This window comes from Pelophylax lessonae (assembly GCF_965119305.1).
Source record: "Pelophylax lessonae genome assembly, chromosome: 6".
NCBI lineage: Eukaryota > Metazoa > Chordata > Amphibia > Anura > Ranidae > Pelophylax > Pelophylax lessonae.
In genome coordinates this window covers 312,302,554-312,321,921 of record NC_138773.1, presented here as the reverse complement: position 1 = coordinate 312,321,921, position 19,368 = coordinate 312,302,554, and the positions used below count along the sequence as shown (strand labels likewise).

The 19,368-nt window shown below is 46.7% G+C and overlaps 1 protein-coding gene across 2 annotated transcripts in view; it reads right to left on the bottom strand.

Moving 5' to 3' along the window:
- Positions 1 to 6,853, bottom strand: part of SMARCAL1 (SNF2 related chromatin remodeling annealing helicase 1) — a 109,527-nt gene extending 102,674 nt beyond the window's left edge. The window contains exons 1-2 of one of the 2 annotated variants that reach the window (XM_082262242.1): positions 6,763 to 6,853; positions 1,424 to 2,231 (exon numbers count right to left, since the gene is read on the bottom strand). In XM_082262242.1, the coding sequence (XP_082118368.1) occupies positions 1,424 to 2,231; positions 6,763 to 6,780 (826 nt within the window). In that variant the 5' untranslated portion in view covers positions 6,781 to 6,853. The remainder of the gene's footprint in view (positions 1 to 1,423; positions 2,232 to 6,762) is intronic. The other variant, XM_082262243.1, reaches the window with a different exon arrangement.
- Positions 6,854 to 19,368: the final 12,515 nt, after the last annotated feature.

Below are 19,368 nucleotides of genomic sequence, written 5' to 3'. Positions count from 1 at the left end.
CGACACATAAGTCGCCCTAGTGTGAATGGGCTCTAAAAGCGCAAAAAAAAAAAAAAGGAGGAAGAGGTGATCAAATACCACCAAAAGAAAACTATTAGTGGGGAAATAGGACATAAATTTTGTTTAGGTACAGCGTCGCATGACTGTATATCTAAAAAAAAGTAGCCTGGCTGGGGGGGGAGGGGTAGATCTTCCAAAGGTCAAGTGGTTCAAGAATGTTAATTGTTATCAAACTGCTATGGGTAAAGTTCCACTTTAACCTCCTTAGCGGTATTCCCGAGTGTGGCTCAGGGTGGGATTTCAATGCCATTAGCAGTAACCCCGAGCCACACTCGGAGTACCGCCAGGGAGCATCGCTGGATCCTGGTAGAGGTTACTTACCTTGTCCCCGGGATCCAGCGATGTGTCCCTTCGGCATACGGCGGCCGAATCTTCCACCAGATGCTGTGAGCCCCGCCTTCCGTCTCCTGCGATGTGACGCTCACAGGGGGGTGGAACCGGCGGCAAATTTGAAAAGTAAAAACACACAAACACACTGATATATTGTAATCCTATTGGATTACATTACAAAATAAAATACATTGACATTAGTTTGCCCCCCAGAGCCCTTTCCTGCAGTTTTACTGTACATATATATATATATATATATATATATATATATATATACACACACACACACACACATACTTTAACTTATTTATAGTTATTTATTATATTATAATTTATGATTTTGTGTTTCAAACTTTATCACACCCAAGATGTTATAAAAGAAGAACGCACAGTAAAAAAAAAAAAAAATCATATGTAAATAGTTGGTTTGGGCTGCTCGTCCTTAAAGCGGAGTTCCACCCAAAAGTGGAACTTCCGCTTTAGGTAGTAGTAACCCCCTGACATGCCACATTTGGCATGTCATTTTTTTGGGGGGGGGGGAGCGGGTACCTAGTTTTGACATGTACCCGCTCCCACTTCCGCTCGGAGCGCCGCGGCGCCCTGAATGGAAGTTCTCCTCTCCCCCTCCCTCCCTGCAATCTTCTGGGACATGTCAGAGGTCCTAGAAGATTGCCGGCCAATCACAACGCGTAGCGCAACTCGCGCATGCGCAGTGCGTACCCGCCTGTGAAGCCGCAAACTGTCACAGCCGGGTGCCCACACCAGTGATGCCGGCGCCGCAGAGCAGAGAGGGAGAAAAGCGAGGCTTCGGGTGGCCGCATCGCTGGACCGTTGGACAGGTGAGTGTGTGTTTAGGCTGGAACGCTTTAAGAATTACATGCAAAATAATTGTACCGCTTTCAGCACCTAAAATCGGAAACAATCATACCGCCAGGGAGGTTAAATTACAAAATGTTACATTAAAAAGATGTTTATTTTTTTTTTCTCTTTATCTGGATCATTAGAAGAAAACCCCGTCACCATACCAACTCACCATAATTTTTGCTGGGGATCATTTTAAACAAAGCAATGAGCTCTGCGTTGTAACCCACTTCAACCCGGAATCGATCTTCGGCATGTTTAACGCACCTTCCTTTCACAGCCGTCACCGGTTTCTTAGTCTGAGCCGTATCCAAGACACTGCCGCCTGCCTTCTCTCTGCCATCTGTAGCCGTCTTGTTCCCTGCAGCGGAAGCATATTTGGAGCTGTTGCCGTAAAACTGAGACACGTTACTTGTACTCTTTACAGGCCCCGTGCCGTCTTTCCCGGCACCAGGAGGCGTGTCCATAGACTTGTATGAATTTGGTTTGGATGGCTCGTGTTGGTTTGGGGCCGCTGTAGTGCCAAAGTTCTGAGGCTGAAAATTCTGTCCAGATGCGACCGGTAAAGATACGGGAGCATTTTGACAAGAAGACTGTGCCTCTGTCTTTGTATGTGACGAGTAATTTTGGGCGGAGCCAATGGACGCCTGTGCAGGTACCCCTACTGAGTGCAAATTAAAACTTCCTGTTTTTGAAGGGTTCAACCTAACACTATTATTTTGTCCCAGTTCTTTGCCAGTTGGGGGGTCATTAAAGCCTTGCTGCAAGTTCCCTGCAAGCTGTTGCGGGTTCGACGCCTGGGCGTTGGAAGAGACAGGGGCAGTCTGGTTAATTCCATTCTTCTGCGCCGCGAGTCTCTCGGCTCTCCTCGCCAACGCCTTTTGCCGGTTCTCCTCAATCTTCCTCTTCTGTTCCTCAGTCAGGCAGACTGACATCTTTCCAGGATGAGTTTCAAACTTTGCGAAATGACCCGTCAGCATCTGGAAAACAAGGAGTGTTATTGCTCGGGAACGCGCTTTTAACGGACAAGAGGTGTTACGCTCTATTAATCTAAACATCGAACCGTTTTAGGATGCGGTGAAAAAAAATCAATTAAGCGGATGTTCCCCTCCGGGGACAGCTGTATACCTCATTTCCAAGAACTATGTTCACAGACAGTGCCGTATTTCATGTTTACCTCTGAAGAGGCGATGTAGCCGACATAAATCGCTCTGTCACGTCTCCGCTGTTTACATTGATTAATAATAAACTGCGCAAACGGTAAATGAGGAAGTCGTTACTATACAAATGTATTTTAGCAGAGGCCGTGTGATGCCTACAGATTCATGGCTGGAAGAATAAAATGTTTAAAGCGCCCCTCCCTCTTGAGGAATGCCCCCAATAGCAAACCACTTGCTATGGGGGCACTGTTGCCTCATCTGTGGGTCCCCTGTCACCGCTGTTGGCCCCTCCCTCTTGACAATTGCCCCCAATAGCAAACCACTTGCTATGGGGGCACTGGTGCCTCATCCTGGGGTCCCCCATGCCACTGCTGGCCCCTCCCTCTTGACAAGTGCCCCCAATAGCAAACCACTTGCTATGGGGGCACTGGTGCCTCATCTGGGGGTCCCCCGCCTCCTCATCTGGGGTCCCCCGTCGCCGCTGCTGGCCCCTACCTGTTGACAAGTGCCCCCAATAGCAAACCACTTGCTATGGGGGCACTGGTGCCTCATCTGGGGTTCCCCTGCTGCTGGCCCCTCCCTCTTGACAAGTGCCACCAATAGCAAACCACTTGCTATGGGGGCACTGGTGCCTCATCTGGGGTTCCCCTGCTGCTGGCCCCTCCCTCTTGACAAGTGGCACTGGTGCCTCATCTGGGGGTCCCCCACCGCCGCAGCTGGACCCTCCCTCTTGACAAGTGCCCCCAATAGCAAACCACTTGCTATGGGGGCACTGGTGCCTCATCTGGGGGTCTCCCGCCTCCTAATCTGGGGTCCCCTGCCGCCGCTGCTGGCCCCTCCCTCTTGACAAATGCCCCCAATAGCAAACCACTTGCTATGGGGGGTACTGGCGCCTCATATGGGGGGTCCCCTGCTGCTGGCCCCTCCCTCTTGACAAGTGGCACTGGTGCCTCATCTGGGGTCCCCCACCGCCGCAGCTGGACCCTCCCTCTTGACAAGTGCCCCCAATAGCAAACCACTTGCTATGGGGGCACTGGTGCCTCATCTGGGGGTCTCCCGCCTCCTAATCTGGGGTCCCCTGCAGCCGCTGCTGGCCCCTCCCTCTTGACAAATGCCCCCAATAGCAAACCACTTGCTATGGGGGCACTGGTGCCTCATCTGGGGGGGGGGCCCCCGCCGCCACTGCTGGCCCCTCGCCCTTGACAAGTGGCCCCAATAGCAAACCACTTGCTATGGGGCATTGGTGCCTCATCTGGGGGGGTCCCCCGTCGCCACTGCCGGCCCCTTCCTCCTGACAAGTGCCTCCAATAGCAAACCATTTGCTATGGGGGCACTGGTGCCTCATCTGGGGGTCCCCCACGCCGCTGCTGGCCCCTCCCTCTTGACAAGTGCCCCCAATAGCAAACCACTTGCTATGGGGGCACTGGTGCCTCATCTGGGGGTCCCCCACGCCACTACTGGCCCCTCCCTCTTGACAAGTACCCCCAATAGCAAACCACTTGCTATGGGGGCACGGGTGCCTCATCTGGGGGTCCCCCGCCTCCTCATCTGGGGTCCCCTGTTGCCGCTGCTGGCCCCTCCCTCTTGAAAACTGCCCCCAATACCAAACCACTTGCTATGGGGCCACTGTTCTTGTGGTTGTGAATAACAAAAAAAAATCTGCGAAATCCCAAGTGAATATACATTTACACCCCAATGGCAGCATAGATTCAGTGTCTTCACTAAACACAAATAACAAACCAGATATATTAAAAAGGTAAAATAAATAGTGAATAAAATTAAAAAAAAAAAATCAATCACACCCAATTAATGAGTGTAAAGCAGTGATAAGTCACACAGCCCACAAAAAATTAATTGATAAATTATAAACGTGAAAGATATATTTATAATAAAAAAATCAATTATTAAATAATATAATACTCGTGCTCAATAATCACATAAAAAATGTCCATAAATAAATAAATTCATATCCTGTGCACATTAACTATGTGAAAAAAGTCCATAATGGAATAAATAAATAAAATCTTGTCAATTAATAAAGGATCCTTCCGTGCCGTGCAATATTACATATAATGTGCTGGTGCTCCAATCCACACACAAGTGCCAAGTAATATTCCACGGCACGGAAATATCCCTTAATAATTGTCAAGATTTTATTTATTTATTTATTCCACTATGGACTTTTATCATATAGTTAATGTGCCCCAGATATGAATTTATTTATTGACATTTTATGTGATTAATATGCACTAGTATTATATTATATTTACTAATTGTTTTTTATCAGAAATATATCTCTCACGTTTGTAATTGATCAATTCATTTGTTGTGGGCTGTGTGACTTATCACTGCTTTACACTCATTTATTGGCATTAATTGGGAGTGATTGATTTTTTTTTTTTTAATTGTATTCACTATTTATTGTACCTTTGGTGCTGCATTATTTATATGACGGGTGCGTGCTCGCTCCCAAGCCCTGCTATATGCATCCAAAAGACACAGAGCCGATGCTCCCCCCCCCCCCCCTACCCCCGCTCTCGCCTCATTGGCTGTGACTGACAGTGGCTTCCACTGCTGCCTCAGCCAATAAGGAGAGAGAGTCCTGGGACAGCCGAGGCTCTCGTGCAGATCGCTGCATAGAGAGGGCTCAGGTGAGTATGGGGGGGGGGGGGGGGGGGTTGCAGCACACAGAAGGTTTTTTTTACCTTCATGCATAGAATGCAACCTTCACCACTTTAACTCCAGGCCTTTTCTGGCATTTTTGGTTTACATTTTACTATCCGTATTTTTGGAATCCCCAAACATTATATATTTTATTTTAAGGAGAGGCCCTGGAGAATAAATAGGTGGGTGCTGCAATCTTTTAAGTCACGCGGTATTTGCGCAGCAGTTTCTAAAACATACTTTTTTAGGGAAAGAATACACTTTTTTGAATTTTAATGTCTGGTACTAGAACTACTGCCCATGATCGCGGCGATACCTCACGTCTGGGACGATCGCTGTGTTGGTGTCAGTGGGAGGATAGAAGGTCGCTGTGTCGGTGTCAGTGGGAGGATAGAAGGACGCTGTGTCGGTGTCAGTGGGAGGATAGAAGGACGCTGTGTCGGTGTCAGTGGGAGGATAGAAGGACACTGTGTCGGTGTCAGTGGGAGGATAGAAGGTCGCTGTGTCGGTGTCAGTGGGAGGATAGAAGGTCCCTGTGTTGGTGTCAGTGGGAGGATAGAAGGTCGCTGTGTTGTTGTCGTCAGTGGGAGGATAGAAGGTCTCTGTATCGGTGTCGGTGGGAGGATAGAAGGTCGCTGTGTCGGTGTCAGTGGGAGGATAGAAGGTCGCTGTGTTGGTGTCAGTGGGAGGATAGAAGGTCTCTGTATCGGTGTCGGTGGGAGGATAGAAGGTCGCTGTGTTGGTGTCGGTGGGAGGATAGAAGGTCGCTGTGTCGGTGTCAGTGGGGGGATAGAAGGTCGCTGTGTTGGTGTCAGTGGGAGGATAGAAGGTCTCTGTGTCGGTGTCAGTGGGAGGATAGAAGGTCGCTGTGTCGGTGTCAGTGGGAGGATAGAAGGTCGCTGTGTTGGTGTCAGTGGGAGGATAGAAGGTCCCTGTGTCAGTGTCAGTGGGAGGATAGAAGGTCGCTGTGTTGGTGTCAGTGGGAGGATAGAAGGTCGCTGTGTTGTTGTCGTCAGTGGGAGGATAGAAGGTCGCTGTGTTGTTGTCGTCAGTGGGAGGATAGAAGGTCGCTGTGTTGGTGTCAGTGGGAGGATAGAAGGTCGCTGTTGCTGCATCGGTGTCAGTAGAAAAGAGTGGGGGAGGGGGTACATTGGGGTGCACTGAGTTTGGGGGGGGGGGTTGGAGATCTCTGAGGAAGGGAGGTCAGAGAAGACACTTTTAGGGTGTAAATCACCCCGTCTGTTGTCATGTCAACCTCCTTTCCCTGGGGGGCCCCCCCTCTGCGCCCCCCCCATACTGGTCCCAGCACGGTCTGATGGGAGGGCGCTGCACCCCCCCCCCCTCCTTCCTCCAATCAGCAAAAAAGGAGAAACCAGCCAACCTGTCCCAGATATACCAATACCTGAACGTTCCCATAGCAACCGCGGTACAACTGTATACCCCCTGTGCTGGGACACTGTAGAGCCCCCCCTACAGGCCGTGGCAGGTACTGAGTTTATTATATATCTGCCCTGACTGCATAAAAGTGGAGTCCCCCTTTAAGCAGCCCTGTCCCCAGTGATGAAATGCCACAACTCCCCCCATTCTGCTGCTCAGTCCCAGCCAATCACATGACAAGGTGAGCCACACACTGTATACACATTCCAGGGCCCGCCACTGACCACTAACCAGTCCTCATAACTAGTACCTGACCAGCCAGCTTCATATTTACCCGCCGGGATCCATGACAGCTCAGGGCAGCCCTCTCCTGTTGCTTACACTCCGCGTCATCACCGCGCGACGGAGTCCACTGATGTTCCCGCCCTCCCGGGCAGCCCCGCCGCCGCCATCTTTGCTACTGGCAGAATGTATGTGTGTGGATTTCTCAGTGTTTGTGTTCTGTAGAGCAGCATGGAGTATGTCCGTGTGGGAGGGGATTTCCTGCTTCATTACAAAGGGCTTTCAGCTCAGGGGGGCTCTGTATTTACAGGAGAAGTCCAGTCTCAGTGGGGTTTATTTACTAAAGCTAGTCACAATTCTACAAAGACACCAATCAGCTTCCAGGTCTTATTGCTAAAGCTTAATTAACCTCTTCAGCCCCAGAAGATTGATCTCTTCCCCCCCCCCCCCCCAAATTATGAATAGAGCTTTCTTTTTGGGGTATTTGATCACCTCTGTGGTTTATATTGTTTGCGCTATTAACCACTTAAGCCCCGGAGGATTTGGCTGCTAAACGACCAGAGGGTATTTTGCGATTCGGCACTGCGTGACTTTAACGGACAATTGCGCGGTCGTGCGACGCTGTACCTAAACGAATTTGGCGTCCTTTTTTTCCCACAAACAGAGCTTTCTTTTGGCGGTATTTGATCACCTGTGCGATTTTTTGATCATGCGCTATAAACAAAAAAAGAGCGTAAATTTTGCAAAAATAGCAATATTTTTCCCTTTTTTTTATATGAAATTCCCCCCAAAAAAAATGTAAAAATCAAAATTTTTTAATATTTTCGGCCAATTTGTTTTATGCTACCTATGTTTGGTAAAAAAAATCGCAAAAAGCGTATTTTGATTGGTTTGCGCAAAAGTTATTGCGTTTACTAATAAAGGGAAAGATTTTTGTCATTTTTGTTGTTTTTTTTTTTAACGCGTAATGGCGGCGATCTGCGATTTTTTTTTTGCGGTACTGCGACATTGCGGCGGAAAGATCGGACCCTTGACTGACATTTTTGACACTTTTGGGGTTACCAGTGACATTTCTACAGTAATCAGTGCTATATATATGCACTGTTACTGTAAAAATACACTGGTAGTGAAGGGGTTAACTTTATTTGAGAGGGAGGGGCTGTGTGTGTCCCTAGGGGCGTGATTCTAACTGTGATTGGCTGTGGCTTCAACTGTATGCAGAGTGATCAATGGATCTACATAGTAGATCCATGTGATCAGCTCTCATACAGAGAGGAGAATGACAGGCAGCTTGTTTACACAAGCTGCCTGACTTTCTCCCTCTCCCCCGCCGATCGCAGAGTGGCCGGCGGCGATCGGGTCCGCCGGTCACACGCGCGGGGGGGTCCGTGACCACGCGGGAGCGGGAGCGCGCCTCCGGCGGCGCGCGCTCGCTCCCTAAACCCTCACAGGCGAGCGACGTAGACCTACGTCACTTTGCCTGTGAGGGGCTGACCGCCGCCGTAGATAGTCGTGCGGCGGTCGGCAAGTGGTTAAAAAAAAAAAAAAAAAAACAATTTTGAAAAAAAAAAAAAGTATTTTTTACTTTTTGCCATTAAACATCCAATAAAAAAATGTAAAAAAAAAACGAATTTATTGATCAATTTAGGCCAATATGTATTCTGCTACATATTTTTTGTAAAAAAAAAAAAATCCCAATAAGCGTATATTGATTGGCTTTCCGAAAAAATTATCAGGTCTACAAACTATGGGATAGATTATTATTAGATTTTATTTTTTTGTTTTTAAAAAGTAAAGTAAAGTAGTTTTTCTTAGTAATGGCAGCGATCAGTGATTTTTATCGGGACTGCGACATTGCGGCGGACAAATCTGACATTAAGAGGTTGATTTACTAAAGGCAAATAGACTGTGAACTTTGCAAAGTGCAGTTGCTCCAGAGCTTAACCACTTAAGCCCCGGAAGGTTTTACCCCCTTCCTGACCAGGGCCTATTTTGCGATTCGGCACTGCGTGATTTTAACGGACAATTGCGCGGTCGTGCGACGCTGTACCTAAATAAATTTGACGTCCTTTTTTTCCCACAAACAGAGCTTTCTTTTGGTGGTATTTGATCACCTGTGCGATTTTTTGATCATGCGCTATAAACAAAAAAAGAGCGACAATTTTGCAAAAATAACAATATTTTTCAAATTTTTTTATATGAAATTCCCCCCCAAAAAAAAAAGTAAAAATCAAAATTTGTTAACATTTTCGGCCAATTTGTTTTATGCTACCTATGTTTGGTAAAAAAAAAAAAAATCGCAAAAAGCGTATTTTGATTGGTTTGCGCAAAAGTTATCGCGTTTACTAACAAAGGGAAAGATTTTTGTCATTTTTGTTGTTTTTTTTTTAACGCGTAATGGCGACGATCTGCGATTTTTTTTGCGGCACTGCGACATGGCGGCAGACAGATCGGACCCCTGACTGACATTTTTGACACTTTTGGGGTTACCAGTGACATTTCTACAGTAATCAGTGCTATACATATGCACTGTTACTGTAAAATTACACTGGCAGTGAAGGGGTTAACTTTTTTGAGAGGGAGGGGTTATGTGTGTCCCTAGGGGTGTGATTCTAACTGTGATTGGCTGTGGCTTGAGGTGTATGAACAGTGATCAATGGTCCTACATAGAACCGTATGATCAGTGTTTCTACACAGGGGAGAATGACAGGCGGCTTGTTTACATTAGCCGCCTGCCTTTCTCCCTCTGCACCGACGATCGCCGAGTGACCGGCGGACATCGCTCGCTCCCTAGACCCTCACAGGCTAGCGACGTAATACTACGCCGCTCTGCCTGGTGAGGGGCGGACCGCCGCAGTAAATAGTCGTGCGGATGTCGGTAAGCGGTTAATAAATGAGCAGAAGCTCTGCTGACTTCCATCATCCAATCATGTGCAAGCAAAAATGCAGTTTTTCTTTTTCTTTTCCTTGCACGTGATTGGGCATTCTTTGCAAAGTTAAGCTTCACCTCATTTGCTAAGCTCTGGAGCAACTGCACTTTGTATTGTGCACATTCTTTTTTTGCCTTTAGTAAATCAACTCCAATGTGACAGGGACCAATAGGGACCAGTGACATCAATACAGCGATCAGTGCTAAATAAATTGTACTGTCACTGTACTAATGACACTGGCAGGGAAGGGGTTAACAGCAGGAGTTAACTGTGCTCCTAGGGAGTGCTTACTAAAGGCTCAAACACACTAAAAGAAAGTAGGGTGAGAATTTTCATCCGAAGAACTTTAGTTGGATTTTCTTATAGTGGGTACACAACTTTTAACAGCCCCCCCGACTTTTCGTAAAAAAAATTTCTGAAGAGACAAACCCCAAAATGTTTCTCGCACGAGAACAGAACGAACAATTTTCATGTAACCTATTTCTGACACTTGTTGTTTACAAGTTAAAATTTTTATTTTTTGCTGGAAAATGGCTTAGAGCCCCCAAACATTATATATATATATATTTTTTTATCAAAGACCCTGGAGAATAAAATGGCGGTTGTTGCAATATTTTTTGTCACGCTGTATTTGCGCAGCGGGTTTTCAAACGCAATGTTTTTTTGGAAAAAATACATTTTACTGCATTTAAAAAAAAAAAACTTAAAGCGGAGTTCCAGCCATTTACTCACCTGTCCAACGGTCCAGCGATGCGGCCGCCGGAAGCCTCGATCCTCTCCCTCGGCGCCGGCATCACTGCTGTGGGCACCCAGCTGTTACAGTTTGCGGCTTCACAGCCGGGTACCCACTTCGCATGCGCGAGTCGCGCTGCGCGCCGTGATTGGCCGGCAATCTTCTGGGACCTCTGACGTGTCCCAGAAGATTGCAGGGAGGGAGGGGGAGAGGAGAACTTCCGCTCAGGGCGCCGCGGCGCTCCGAGCGGAAGTGGGAGCGGGTACCTGTCAAAACTAGGTACCCGCTCCCCCCCCCAAAAAATGACATGCCAAATGTGGCATGTCGGGGGGTCAGGACTCCCTAAAGCGGAAGTTCCACTTTTGGGTGGAACTCCGCTTTAACAGTAAAGTTAGCCCATTTTTTTTCTATAGTGTGAAAGAAAATGTTAGGGTCCTTTCACACGGGCGTTCCGTATGTCCTTTTTTCATCCATCCGTTTGCGGATGAAAAACGGACATAATGTATGTCTATGGGATTGTGGACGTTAGCGGATGACATCCGTTTTGCATCCGTTCCGTTAAGTTCCATTTTTTCCAACGCAAGAGAACTCTAATTTTCTTCCGTTTTAAAAACGGAACGAACGCAAAAACGGATGTCAGCGGATGTCATCCGCTAATGTTTGCTAGCCCATAAACATATATTATGTCTGTTTTTCATCCGCAAACGAAATAGATGAAAAACGGACATACGGAACAGACCCTACAAAAGTGACATCCGTGTCCGTTTCAAAAAAAAAAAAGTGACTGAACGGAAAAAAAAAAACGTAGCTGACCGTGTGAAAGCACCCTTACACTGAGTAAAAGGATTCCCAACATGTCATGCTTCAAAATTGCGCACGCTCGTGGAATGGTGACAAACATTGGTACTTAAAAATTTCCTTGGACGTTGTTTTAAAAATTTCTACAGTTAACCAGTTTACAGTTACAGAGAAGATCTAGGGCTAGAATTATTGCTCTCGCTCTAACGATCGCGGTGATACCTCACACGAGTTCTTTGGACACCATTTACATGTGTGGGCGCAACTTGCCTATGCATTCATTTCTGCGTGCGAGCTCAGAGTGACGGGGTGCTTTAACCTCCCTGGCGGTATGATTCTTTTGGATTTTAGGTGCTGAAAGCGGTACCATTATTTTGCATGTAATTCTTAACCACTTAAGCCCCGGAGGATTTTCCTGCTAAACGACCAGGGGGTAATTTGCGATTCGGCACTGCGTGATTTTAACAGACAATTGCGCGGTCGCGCGACGCTGTATCTAAACGAATTTGGCGTCCTTTTTTTCCCACAAACAGAGCTTTCTTTTGGTGGTATTTGATCACCCGTGCGATTTTTACTTTTTGTGCTATAAACAAAAAAAGAGCGTACATTTTGCAAAAATAACAATATTTTTCACATTTTTTTATATGAAATTCCCCAAAAAAAAATGTAAAAATCAAAATTTTTTAAAATTTTCGGCCAATTTGTTTTATGCTACCTATGTTTGGTAAAAAAAAATCGCAAAAAGCGTATTTTGATTGGTTTGCGCAAAAGTTATCGCGTTTACTAACAAAGGGAAAGATTTCTGTCATTTTTGGTGTTTTTTTTTTTAACGTGTAATGGCGGCGATCTGCGATTTTTTTTGCGGTACTGCGACATTGGGGCAGACAGGTCGGACCCTTGACTGACATTTTTGACACTTTTGGGGTTACCAGTGACATTTCTACAGTAATCAGTGCTATATATATGCACTGTTACTGTAAAAATACACTGGTAGTGAAGGGGTTAACTTTATTTGGGAGGGAGGGGCTGTGTGTGTCCCTAGGGGCGTGTTTCTTACTGTGATTGGCTGTGGCTTGAGCTGTAAGGACACTGATCAACGGATCTACATAGTAGATCCATGTGATCAGTGTTTTTACAGCGAGGAGAATGACAGGTGGCTTGTTTACACAAGCTGCCTGACATTCTCCCTCTCCCCCGCCGATCGCCGAGTGACCGGCGGACATCGGGTCCGCTGGTCACACGCGCGGGGGGGTCCGTGACCGCGCGGGAGCGGGAGCGCGCCTCCGCGGGCGCGCGCTCGCTCCCCAGAGCCTCACAGGCGAGCGACGTAGACCTACGTCACTCTGCCTGTGAGGGGCTGACTGCCGCAGTAAATATACTGTGAGCAGTCGGCAAGCAATTAAGGACGAGGAGCCCAAACCAACTATTTACATAGGATTTTTTTTACTGTCCGTTCTTCTTTAAAACATCTCGGGTATGATAAAGTTTGAGTGTCGGGTCACACTTGTGCGATGCGGGAAGGCTGCGAATTCGCAGCCTGTTCCCGCATCACAAACGCACATCTGGCAGTTCACACTGTCTTATGCGATACGCAGGGGGTGTCAATGAAATGTTAAGGACACCCCCAGTTTGATCGCATATCGCACTGCGATCTGACAGTTCGCACAGGATCGGATCGCACAAGTGTGAACCACTGTGCGATCCGATCCTGATGCGGCTGAAAAAAAGGTCATGTGCGACTTTTGTGCGGGTGCAGTGCGAATTTAACAAAGTGTATGGCTGAATTCGCACTGCACATCCGATCGCATGTAATGAAGGAGCAGTGCGCTCCGATATTACATGCGATCGCCGTACATGCTATAGTGTGAAAAAAAAAACTATAAATAAGTTAAAGTATGTATGTATGTATACATATATATATATATATATATATATACTGTATATATATACACACAGTGGATACGGAAAGTATTCAGACCCCCTTAAATTTTTCACTCTTTGTTATATTGCAGCCATTTGCTAAAATCATTTAAGTTCATTCTTCTTCCTCATGAATGTACACATAGCACCCCATACTGACAGAAAAACACAGAATTGTTGACATTGTTGCAGATTTATTAAAAAAGAAAAACTGAAATATCACATGGTCCTAAGTATTCAGACCCTTTGCTCAGTATTTAGTAGAAGCCCCCTTTTGATCTAATACAGCCAGGAGTCTTTTTGGGAAAGAAGAAACAAGTCTTTCACACCTGGATTTGGGGATCCTCTGCCATTCCTCCTTGCAGATCCTCTCCAGTTCTGTCAGGTTGGATGGTAAACGTTGGTGAACAGCCATTTTTAGGTCTCTCCAGAGATGCTCAATTGGGTTTAAGTCAGGGCTCTGGCTGGGCCATTCAAGAACAGTCACGGAGTTGTTGTGAAGCCACTCCTTCGTTATTTTAGCTGTGTGCTTAGGGTCATTGTCTTGTTGGAAGGTAAACCTTCGGCCCAGTCTGAGGTCCAGAGCACTCTGGAGAAGGTTTTTGTCCAGGATATCCCTGTACTTGGCCGCATTCATCTTTCCCTCGATTGCAACCAGTTGTCCTGTCCCTGCAGCTGAAAAACACCCCCACAGCATGATGCTGCCACCACCATGCTTCACTGTTGGGACTGTATTGGACAGGTGATGAGCAGTGCCTGGTTTTCTCCACACATACCGCTTAGAATTAAGGCCAAAAAGTTCTATTTTGGTCTCATCAGACCAGAGAATCTTATTTCTCACCATCTTGGAGTCCTTCAGGTGTTTTTTAGCAAACTCCATGCGGGCTTTCATGTGTCTTACACTGAGGAGAGGCTTCCGTCGGGCCACTCTGCCATAAAGCCCGACTGGTGGAGGGCTGCAGTGATGGTTGACTTTCTACAACTTTCTCCCATCTCCTGACTGCATCTCTGGAGCTCAGCCACAGTGATCTTTGGGTTCTTCTTTACCTCTCTCACCAAGGCTCTTCTCCCCCGATAGCTCAGTTTGGCCGGACGGCCAGCTCTAGGAAGGGTTCTGGTCGTCCCAAACGTCTTCCATTTGAGGATTATGGAGGCCACTGTGCTCTTAGGAACCTTAAGTGCAGCAGAAATCTTTTTGTAACCTTGGCCAGATCTGTGCCTTGCCACAATTCTGTCTCTGAGCTCTTCAGGCAGTTCCTTTGACCTCATGATTCTCATTTGCTCTGACATGCATTGTGATCTGGAAGGTCTTATATAGACAGGTGTGTGGCTTTCCTAATCAAGTCCAATCAGTATAATCAAACACAGCTGGACTCAAATGAAGGTGTAGAACCATCTCAAGGATGATCAGAAGAAATGGAAAGCACCTGAGTTAAATATATGAGTGTCACAGCAAAGGGTCTGAATACTTAGGACCATGTGATATTTCAGTTTTTCTTTTTTAATAAATCTGCTACAATGTCAACAATTCTGTGTTTTTCTGTCAGTATGGGGTGCTATGTGTACATTCATGAGGAAGAAGAATAAACTTAAATGATTTTAGCAAATGGCTGCAATATAACAAAGCGTGAAAAATTTAAGGGGGTCTGAATACTTTCCGTACCCACTGTATATATATATATATATAAAGTACAATAAAACTGCAGGAAAGGGCACTGGGGAGCAAACTAATGTGATTTTTTTTATTTTGCATTGTATCAGTGTGTTTTACATTTGAATTTGCCGCCGGTTCCACCCCCCCTGCAAACGTCACGTCGCAGGAGACGGAAGCCGGGGCACGAAGGGGATCGGGAAGAAGATCCGTCGCTAGACACCGCCAGGATACATCGCTGGATCCCAGTGACAAGGTATTAGTAACCCCGCTTTCAAGATCCAGCGATGATTCTGGCAGTACCCCGAGTGTGGCTCGGGGTTACCGCTTTTGGCTCTGAAGTTTAACCCCGAGCCACGGTCGGGAATACCGCTAAGAAGGTTAAATTGTTTTTTTTTTTCCTTATTTATTTTACCTTTTATTTTATTTTTTTCACTGTCCCTTTAAAAAAAAAAAAAAAATTGTGAACACATTTATTCCTATTACAAGGAATGTGAACATCCCTTGTAATAGAAATAGGCATGACAGGTCCTCTTTAATGTGAGATCTGGGGTCACAAAGAACTCACATCTCACATCTACCCTTAAAAAAAAAAAAAAAGTCATTTTTTTTTCAGCATGAAAAAAAATGGCCCTTTAGGGCCGCTGGGAGGAAGCAACGTATGACGTCGCTCCGGTCCTCCAAGGCTTTAGGCCCCTTTCACACTTGTCTTGCAACTTGTCCTGCGACTTGGGACTGCAAAGTGACATGACAAGTCGTGCTCCATGATTTCCAATGAGTACCGTTCATATCTGTGCAACTTCAAGTCGCAAGGACTTCAAAGTAGTCCCTGTGCACCACTTTGGTCCGACTTTGATGCTACTCGTTGTCCATAGACCTCAAGATTACACAGGCATTGCTTCAAGTTGCATCAAAGTCACGCGGCTTTCAGGTCGTACAAGTGTGAAAAGGGCCTAAACCTCTTGCTGACCGCTCACATGGAGCGTACTGCGGCAAAGTGGCTCGTTATCGTCCAGCGACGTAGGTCTACGTTGCTGGACTCCTCCCCTTGTGGGCGGCGCGTGCGTGCCGCCGGAGGCTCGCTCCTGCTGTATTCAGACACAGCGGGAGTCGGGCCAGGGGAGGAGAGGCGGTGATCACCGCCGCTCTTCCCCGATCGTCAGGGATAGTGTGAGGAAATCCGCCCACTTGTGTAAACAAAGCGGGCGGATCTCCTATGTGACAGCCAGGGACAGATCACAGGATTCAGCATAGCTGAACCTGCGATCTGTCACTGTGTCACTCAATCCCCTCCCCCCACACACATCAGTAAGCACCAGGCATACATTAACCCCTTGATCACCAATAAAAGTTAACCCCTTCCCTGCCAGTGTCATTATTACAGTAACAGTGCATATTTATAGCACTGATTACTGTAGTAATGTCACTGGTCCCCCCAAAAGTGTCAAAAATGTCAGTTAGGGGTCCGATCTGTCCGCCACAATGTCACAGTCCCGCAAAAAAAAAATCGCAGATCGCCGCCATTACTAGTTAAAAAATAAACTATAAAAATGACATAAATTTCCCGTAGTTAGTAGCTGCGATAACTTTTGCGCAAACCAATCAAACTATGCTTATTGTGATTTTTTTTTTTTACCAAACATATGTAGCAGAAAACAAATTGGCTTAAAATGTTAAAAAATTTTGATTTGTACATTTTTTTTTTGGGGGGGAATTTCATATAAAAAAATGTGAAAAATATTGTTATTTTTTCAAAATTGTCGCTCTTTTTTTGTTTATAGCGTAAAAAGTAAAAATCGCACAGGTGATCAAATACCACCAAAAGAAAGCTCTGTTTGTGAGAAAAAATGGACATAAATTTCATTTGGGTACAGCGTCGCACGACCGCGCAATTGTTTGTTAAATTAACACAGTGCCCAATCGCAAAATATGGCCTGGTCAGGAATGGGGTGAAATCTTCCGGTCTTAAAGCGGTTAAAAATACGCTCATTGAGAATTTTTTTGTCAAAGATATGTAGCTAAATACATTTTGGCCTAAATATATGACAAAAATTGAATATATTGGATATTTTTTAACTATCAAAGTAGAAAAATATTGTTATTTTTTCAAAATTGTCGCTTTTTTTTTATTAATATCGCAAAAAATGAAAAGGGCAGAGGTGATCAAATACCACCAAAAGAAAGCTCTGCTTGTGGGAAAAAAAGGACGTAAATTTTGTTTGGGTACGGCATTGCATGACCGCGCAATTGTCATTTAAATTCGCACAATGCCGAATCGCAAAAAGTGGCCTGGACGTAAAGCAGGAAAATAATATCACTTTAATAATCATTACAAAGTTTCCACTCAAAGTCATAGTGCCCCTGCCTGACTATCAGCACTACTATAGCTGCTACACTTTTTTGTTTCTTTTTTTTTAAATTGGCTTTGAATACTTTCCCTGTTGACAAATTGGTGAAATTTCAACAAAATCTCCACAATTTTAGGGAAATGGAAGCTCTCAGTTTTGCTCATCCTTATTAATCATGTCTATACTCAGTTGGTTGATTTTGGTTTCTGACTTTTCTCCAATGTAACAACAGATGACGTTCTATTGATGTTCACTAATGGGGGTCATAATAGGGCCGATGCTAAATAGGTTTTCCTGCATGTCAAAGTTTACGTAAGCGGCCTTTCAGGACTAATTGTACCGCTCTGCGTAATGCAACACAAACCAGAGAAACAGAAACCACCTGGGTAATTAGTAGGACAGGGCACTGCTCTGCCACAATTAATGGGCTGCTCCATATAACACACCCAGGACGTGATATCTCTGATCTGGAAACATGAAGAAATAAAGCCAAACTCCAGCCTTTCAGTCTTGCACAGTTGTAGCGGCTTCTCTCCTGGACTGAAACGGCTTACTCTGATTTCACTGCACACTGCGAGCTTCTCACAATGTGGATTAGAAGCTGCAACAAGTCAGATAGTGCCGCCTAATTTCCTGGCTAGAGGACGCCCAGTATCATCTAGGCTGGGTATAAAGAAGGGTTACACACTTGAAAACCTACTGGAGTGATGGGGGTTTGGAAGGTTAGTACCGGCTGGAACAGAAACCAGGGCCCTCACAGGCAGTTGCCCCGGTTTCCCCCAGGGAAACCTGGAAGGGCCCATTACCTCCTGATTTGAACGTTCTACCTTGTCTGGCCATGGGCTGGGAAGGCAGAGAGTCCACAGTGTCTGTGCGCTCTGGGATTGGTCACCCCAGAGGTGCTCTTGGTAACACTTGGGTGTGGGACCCCAATGTGTGAACCGGCACATGGTCACAGCTCCAAACTCTTTTTCTGCACTGCGCCTTTTAGGACTGGGCCTTTTGGCTAAAGTCCGGGGCAATTTTTGTTACCAGGCCTCAGGGCCCGGCCAGTGCACCATGCAGGGCCGCTTATTTATTTTTCTTCCACTGTCAGGACCCGGTCTTGAACCTGGGACCTCCATGGTGTCTGGCAATGACTCTACTCACTGAGCTACCTGGAATGCTGGACAGCTCGCTGGACAGCTCCCTGGACAAATCCTTGAATGACCCTGCTTTGAATCTTGATTGCCTTGAACTTTGAACCCTTTGCTCCTCCCATGAACTTCCTGTTATAAGCCATGTCTTTGCACTTCCGGGTTGCCAGAATATTGTGCCTTCAACAGCCGATATCTTGCTTGTCTCTCCTGCTGCCGTCCGTATCTTTGCTACCATCCGTTATCGACACTTGGCTTGTTCCTCGACTTCTCTTCTGCTTGATCCCAACCTGCAACTACTGGTTACCGACCTTTGGCTATTCCTAGACTACACTTCTGCTTGATCCTGACCTGCTATATCTGCAACTGGACCCTGGCTTGCTCACCTCCTGGTGGGGCGATCCTGAGGACCGCGACCTGGTACTAACACGCAGCAAAATCCATCTCCACCATCAGGAGCGCTGGTGAACACCGGTTAGTACTTAGATTCCGCACCTCAGGTGAGCCTGCGTCATCTGCCAGTGTGACCTGCCTGTGTTCCCATCCAGCTGGTTCCTGTGTGTCCTGCGACTACTATAGCTATTGGTCTTCGAGCCTGACTCCAGATCGTGACACCCACATTTTGTCACCTTTCACTTTTGTGTGTGTTTTCTTCTCACTAGGATGGAGGGTGCGAGTCCTCAGGCTTACCCTGAAGTCTAGGGGGAGGATGTGCGGCCCTCAGGCTTCTTTCTCCTCTGTCCCTGGGGGGTTCCTCTTCGGGAGAGCCCCTCGATAAAGTATTTGGGGGTCGCCTTTGGCTGCCCAGAAGAACGGGGTCTGCCAGGCCTTCTGGCTAGGCGGACCATTGGAACCCTTTGTCCCTGTCAGGAGCCTTGCGCCCGGGGGCAGGGCCGGACTGACCATCGGGAGGACCGGGCATATGCCCGGTGGGCCGAGGCCTCCCCGCCATGATATGACAGTCTGTGTGTCCGCCTGTTCGGCCATTGCCGCTGCTGCCGGCCTCTCCGCGGCCGATTCCGCGGAGAGTCTGGGCCGCATTACAGCAATCTCGGCCGCCCGCCGGCCGCCGCTGTCCCTGACTAGTCCCCACTCCTAAGCTCCGCAGCGGCATCCAG